The sequence below is a fragment of the Tauraco erythrolophus genome, chromosome 9, assembly GCF_009769465.1.
Source record: "Tauraco erythrolophus isolate bTauEry1 chromosome 9, bTauEry1.pri, whole genome shotgun sequence".
Classification (NCBI taxonomy): Eukaryota; Metazoa; Chordata; class Aves; order Musophagiformes; family Musophagidae; genus Tauraco; species Tauraco erythrolophus.
This window is the reverse complement of record NC_141473.1, coordinates 35,362,108-35,369,174: the sequence shown is the minus strand read 5'-3', so window position 1 is coordinate 35,369,174 and position 7,067 is coordinate 35,362,108. Positions and strand designations below refer to the sequence as shown.

At 39.2% G+C, this 7,067-nt stretch overlaps 1 protein-coding gene across 1 annotated transcript in view; it reads right to left on the bottom strand.

Moving 5' to 3' along the window:
* Window positions 1–2,288: 2,288 nt before the first annotated feature.
* Window positions 2,289–7,067, bottom strand: part of REEP3 (receptor accessory protein 3) — a 43,778-nt gene continuing 38,999 nt past the window's right edge. The window contains exon 8 of the mRNA XM_086616700.1: window positions 2,289–6,523. Within this exon, the coding sequence (XP_086472826.1) occupies window positions 6,467–6,523 (57 nt within the window). The 3' untranslated portion in view covers window positions 2,289–6,466. The remainder of the gene's footprint in view (window positions 6,524–7,067) is intronic.

The following is a 7,067-nucleotide window of genomic DNA, read 5'->3' as shown; positions in this document are numbered from 1 at the left end:
GCCCCTCTCGGGCACCTTCTGGAGCAGCCGGGCGCTGGGCAGAAGTAACAAGGCCACCGCTTCGCAGGGTGAATTCTTCGTTCGTTTCGTTGAAGAAACACAAGAAGTGATCCAGAAGAATCTCTCAGCGTACGAGCTGAACGGAGAGCATCAGCGGGCGGTGGTGGGGAACGGCGTCCCCGCCACGCCCGGAAGAAAAGGCTACCGAGATAACGAGGGATACGGCCAAATCTCCTCTCCAGCAAAAAGGCACGCAAACCGGAGCTGCAGGAGGCGTCCCAGAGAAGAGCAGAACAGCTCAGCAGTTGCTCCAGAGCCGTTCTAAAATGGGAGCAGCTCTCCCTCTTCCATGGCCTCAGTTTTCAGAGAAGCAGGATTTTTCATCAGGATTGAACATAGCCTAGGTAGTTGCAGGCTGCTACGAAAGGTTAATTTTGCTCAGTAGCCTTCTCCCCAGGCTGCTGTCTCTGGCCACATCCGCTCATTGTGCACCTACAGAACAAGGCAGTTCCCTTTGCTGATTCCATAAAACACATTAAACTACCATAAATGCTCTGTGGCTTTCATCCAGTTTGGAGAGTGCCACCTAAAAGCTCCACATCCTAAGGACAACAGGAGAAACTCGTTAAGTTGGCAACTCTAGTATTAAAATTAGAGACATTAACTATTATTAATTAGACCCAGGGGAAAGGGGTTTGACAAAAGCACCATGAGTGGCCACCTTTGGTGTAATTCCTTCAAGGCTACAACAGACAGGGTTATGCCTGCATTTTTCCTAGCATTATGTCTGAAGATGCAGCTTTACTATTACACTAGCTTTACACAGGGATTTTGTTTTGCTTTGGGTCTGTTGGGGTTTAAGTCTTTCTACCCAGGTTAGCCATATCAACAAATTCTTCCTCTGGCAGTAAGTTAAGATGACCTCCCCTTAGTATTCTTAGTCCAGGAGAACTAAAATTAGTGGAAAGATTGGATGGGATGGTGCAGCTCACCAAGAAAGTAGTGAGTGCCACAGGACAAAGTGGCTATGTTGCCCAGGGAGAGCTAAGTGAGAGCCAAAATGCTGCTTACCTTGGAACTCTGACAGCATGGGTAAAAGGAACTTTCTAAATCATGTCTGAGCTTCCCCATCCATGTAGTCACCGTGCATTAGCAGATCATAGTGAAATCCTAGCTTTTATTTGAAGTCCTTACAGGCTCTGCTCCAGCTGCTTTCGTGATTCCTACCCTAATCCAAACAGAGCAATCTGTTGCTGAACCTTGGCAAAAGCAGGCAGACATAAACAAGACACTCCTGTTTTGTTCCTGAATAGATCTACAGAAAGGATGAAAATAATTTTGGAAGTCTACTGATTTTACAAGACCTAGTCCCCCTCATGTTCAATCATCTGTTTTCCCAAGTCAGTGTGGAAAATACACAATACTTAACATCTCGAAAAACAAAAAGCACCCCAAAAAACCATCACCATTGCTGCATCTGCTTCATCTTGAACATTTTATAGCCCAGGACATACCTACCGGCACTATTTTAGAACCACCAGCTATTCACTCCCTGAGCAGGTCTCACGAGCATCACGTTAAACAGCAGGAAGACAGCTTTTAGCCCGCATTCACAAATGTCCCTGCTACCTACTAAACATCAGTTGAACAAATAAAGAAGGGGGAAAAAAAACCCACAGCATTGTTTTCTGGCATCCACAATTTCTTCAGTACATAGGGAGTTTGTACAGCATGAACTGTTCTGACACTAGGAAGTGAATCACTGCAAGGTCCCTTACAGTCAGTCTCTGCTTCTGGGGTGTCTCTTCATAACACTTAGGAAACAGTAGCAATAAATAGTAGTTTAAGTCTTTGTCATCCATTAATCATATAAAAAAAATTCTTTCCTTTGAGGCACTAAGTCAGGAAACCTTGCAAAAAAGGTCCAGAACATGTGGTTACTGAGGTTTTTTTCTTTGGTTTTACCAGGGGTGTTCACAGCTTACTTGAAGGTTTGAAGGAGGAAAGGCCCAAGTTTACCTCTGCATCTCCTCTAGCTTATCAGAAGAACTCTGTTTGACTAGGAAATACAAACCAAAATCTGTTTGTTGGCACAAACAACAGTAAAGCTGCATCAATAAAAAAAAAAAGAGGCTAGCATTAGAAGTGGTTTAATTAAAAAAAACAACCAAACAACCAACCACAACAGTTCCCCAGGAGGCCATACTCTTTTGGGAGATTAAGCATCTTATTTTGAGTTTACTCTGAACTGAACATCTAATCAAAATAGGTAACACTACAGCATTTTCAAGTTGCTTTAAGCAGAGTCAGTTTCATTCAAGTCTAAATCGGCATCAGGCTCCACAGCAAAACCCCAATAACAGTTTAGTCATACTTTGAGCAGTTTTAAAGTCTTTTCAAAATTCAGAGAGGTTGTTTGAATACTGCAATCTTTATAACAAATAAGCGAACACAGATTACATAGAGACTGGTTTGTTAATCAGAATTCAGGTAATAAAATATCCACCGCATCCTGCTCAAAGCAGCATTTATTAAAGATAGTATCAAGGATAAGTCAATGCATAATGAAGCTTTCCCTCCTACAAACATGTAAACAAGTTGACAGCAAGTTATTAATACAATAAAAAAATTAAAGCTTACATTGCATTTTTTTTAAAGCTACTAGCTTCGGTCTCACTGTAGACAGTCTCTGGTCTGTAGCATTTAAAAATACAAGTTTGTGAAAAATGTTAAAGTATTGCCTTTGCGCATACATGTTTTCATAGAAAAATACTTTAAAATACCAACTTCCCATTAATAAAAGCAACACCAAAAATAAAATGCATCTTTTGTCATGAACAGCGTGTTAAATGCATCTAGCATTTACTCCACTGTTCTGTTTAACCAAATTACCTTCTGTTCATTTTAAAATTCATTACAGTTTGCAAAAAGTATCGTGGAAAATATTCAGTTACTTTCACATAGCAAAGCAATTAGCATTAAGTAGCTAATATTGGCAATTACTTTGTAATCAGAGCCTGGCCTAAGTTGATTTGTAACTGAGGCCATCAATTTAATCCTGATCTCAAACTATCTATTTTAACATGTATAGTAGGCTCTTGCTAAGAAATCTGAGTCAGTTCAGATATATTTCAGAATGGCCTGAAACCTTCACATGATTTAACAAGAAATACATATTCTCTTTTAAAGTACCTTTAACCTCTATGTAAGTTTTTCTATAACTGTATTAGCAGCCCTGTTGGTGGCAGTCAGTCAATTCTCAGGAAACGCATGGTTCAAAAGACTATATGATTTGACATGAACTACATTTTACATTTCAAACCCAAAAAGAACTTTAAGTTAAATTTTGATTTTTGTTTAACATTTTTTCCAATAAATCACTGGCAAGAGCTAGACAGATCACTTCTGCAGTTGCTAAGGCAAAAAAGTTTGACAGTTCTCTGTACACAAAGTTTAAAAGATTGTATAGTATTTCAAAACCAAACTAAGCTAAACTCAACAAGCAGAGAGAAATACATTATCATTGGGATGAAAGCTAATCATGCCATTGTGCCCTGCCAAGCATCAGCTGACAATGAACAGAAATAAAAAAAAACACAACATAATACCGTGAATCGGTTTCAGGATGAATTCTACGAGGAAAATCAAGCTGTCAAGAAAAGAATTTTACAGTAGGATATCAGACTAAAAAAACAGCTAGGAAAACCATGGAAGTTTTATCACTTAAGAAAGTATCTGAGAAGACACAAGCACATTTATATGCAAACAGTAATGAATATGAATAATACTGCCAGCTTTCCTAGTTCCTTGTGCAGTTCAGAAAAAAAGAGAGTTTATTTAACCTTTGTCACTACTTAATTAGCAAGTTAAGTCAGTCAGAAGTTACAGCCTCAAGTACCTAAAGATCTATAGGACAACTTACTGACCAGGAGTGTGGTAGAGCCTAAACTACTCGAATGATCTCTAGCCCTGGAAACACAAGCAGAACACAGTATCCGAAACAGGATCTACACAAACCTGTAACAAACTGTAATTCTGAAAGAAGAGCTTACTCTGCTCCTTCATGCAGGATTCTGATTTGTAGAACGATGACAATTTTATTGCCATGCTTGCTGATAAAACAAACACGGTAAGTTAAAGCAAGACATGGCAGCAAGTGCCCAAGGACAACACTCAAGTAGAGAGTAAGAGATTCCACCCAAGGCCCAGGTGAGTCTAATCTTCAAAGAGGGGCAAGGTGCAAATACAAAAGCCTCTGTTTCCACTAACTTGTTACCTACCTTAAGACAGAGACACAGCCTTTCCCTACATTCAGGGAAACAGATGAGAAGCACAATCATTCCTGGGGCACAAGGGATGAATCACACCCGGGTGAGGTTGCCTTTCTGATCACTGCCTCCTCCACAGACAACAGCCCCTTACAAAAGCTAGATCGTAAGCTGCTGTTTTGGTTAGAGATGGGATTTCTGCACCACACTCATTTGGGAGAGAGCAGCCTTCCTGTCTTCCTGTATGAAACTGCGTCTCTGAGAAAGGCAAGACAAGCTTTGGCCTTTTAATCACCTACAGACTGTTGCAACTTCTTACTAAACCATTTAACTTCGTCTGCGATGTCAAAAGCACTGTGCCATCAGTTGTGTTGGATTTGACCAAGGTTTTGCACTTGGTTTACAGACACCTACGATAGCAAGTAAGTGAGACAATGCCGATAGAGACCAGCTCCATACAACTCAAACCCTGCCCCGAAGTCGACAGAAGACTACTTCAAATGCCAGTATATATTAACAGGCCACTAAGTGCTTACCAGCAGTGAACCTGCTATAGCTGTAATATAAAGAAAAAGAACCGCAGCAGGCCCAAGCCTTGAGAATATGTTTAAAAGTGCTGCAGGAGACTTACAGATAACTGTCGTACCTGGGGGAAGGTTTAAGGACTGGAGACCGAGATCCAAGGATAAGAGGGATCACACACCGCTGTCTCATTAAGAAAAGTAACACCATTTCTCGCCATGCCAAGTAGTAAAATACTAACTACAAAAAATAGGTGTTTTCTCCCTGAATCCACAGTAGAAATACAGTCACACAAAAAATGGAAGTCAGCCTAATTCTCAGAATTGCAGAAAACAGAACCAAAGGGGACCTCAAAAAATCATTTTGAGAAGTCACTGCCTTGAATGACATTCCAAAATTCATCTCTGTGCATACAGTTATGCCATGGGACTCTAGGTTATAAAACGGCTAAATCAGCTAGACTTCTAGATAAAGATATTTGTATGTAAATATTTTCATCACAACTTTAGCAATGAAGTACTACACAGCCAATTTTAGAATCCACATATGGTATGAAATATACACACATACATCTTCTAATATAGATATTCATTCTTAAAGCAATGCAGAGCAAAACCAAACCAGGACCTGAATAAATCTATCATACATGCCTTCATGTCAGCATGACTTCTAATACACAGGTGATGGGCTGATCAGATCCCTGAGGTCTATCACTGGAATTGCTAAAAGTTTTACTTACCACAATTTTAACCAAAACTGACTTAAATCATGTTACATCTCTTTAAGTGAAAGAGAGACACAAACAAAGCAACAAAAAAACCCCAGACAGACAAAAAAAACGCACAGCCTTGTAATACATAGAAAGGCACCTGATAATATTAAGTGTTAGTAGCAATTATCTACAGCATCCTAAGCATACTTAAGCAATCAAGATAAATTAAAAAATGATCATGAAATACATGAATTGTTGGTATTCAAATGATAAGTCCAACCTACTTAAGAAGTCACTAAAATGACACATGCAGCTGTAAATCAGCAGGAGTGTGCAAAACTATACAGTTTTGCATAAAGTGCTAAATGTACCCCCAGTTTGCACCTATTAGAATTACATAAGTTTAAGCTTGGCAACATGATGCAAGAAGATGATCTCAATGATGTACCATACCTACCTCGTCTTTACTTTTTCTTCCCCACGATCATCCACTGTCCTTTAAACTGTACATTTTTATATTACACAAAGGCCTTTTCAGAAATTGTAGTTCAGAAAAATATTTCAAGTATTCCTATCTTTCCATGTAAACTTGGGGACACTATGGGTTCCATTTTCACAAGTTACACATACTTACAATACTTCTGCTAATTCATTTGTAGTTGCAATTATTTCAGTCTGTTCAGCACCTCTGCAGAAAGGCTGTTTCCTGTTACTCATTTAATTCCCATTTAAGGAGTGGTGAAATTCATACTATAACCTGTCCAGATTTAAGTCTAAACAATAAGCAGTTATAGAAAAGCAGAGTAATACTTTATCCGACCATTTAGGTTCATAAAACCAAGTCCCACCATATCTATTCATATATACCCATAATATGGATCATACACAGATCTTGAACACTTGACACATTGAGTTCAAGTTATTATAATACAGCAGTTTGTCTCGCAGGCATTGTCCAATACACTTAGAAGTAAACAGCGGGTCTCTTCTTCACTCTGTATTTCAGTGATCCATAACGTATCTGAGGGGGAAAAAAAAAAAGAACTGTAACTTAAAAACAGTTGAGATCACTTCAGGCAGAAATATTATTTACCCTTCCACTAATCCGATCTAGTAAGTGTCTTTAAACATGTTTTGGACACTCCACAGTTTCAGTAAAAGAATCTGCCTACAACTGAGCAAGATACATTTTCAGCAAAATCGGGTAAGAAGTCTCAAATCTTTTCCCAGAATTATCCAAAAACTTTTACGAGATTCCATACAGATTTATCCCAAACTATCTTTAAACTTTGTGACATATGCCAACAGATATAAAGCACTTTGAATCCTACATAGAATCTTCTCTTTGTGGGTTACAAGTCAAAGCAGGCCATATGGCTATGGGAACTAAAAAATTCCCAATCTTCTCTAATCCATTAAATAGCAGACCTTTAAGTGTGCACAACCAAGACGCACAAAGGCAGATGACAGTACCACTATCTACACCTCTGTCAAGGTGAGCACTCCCTGGAATTTGGCTTGGTGGTGCCAGAATTAGCATTACAAGCACAGAGTCTATTTCATCT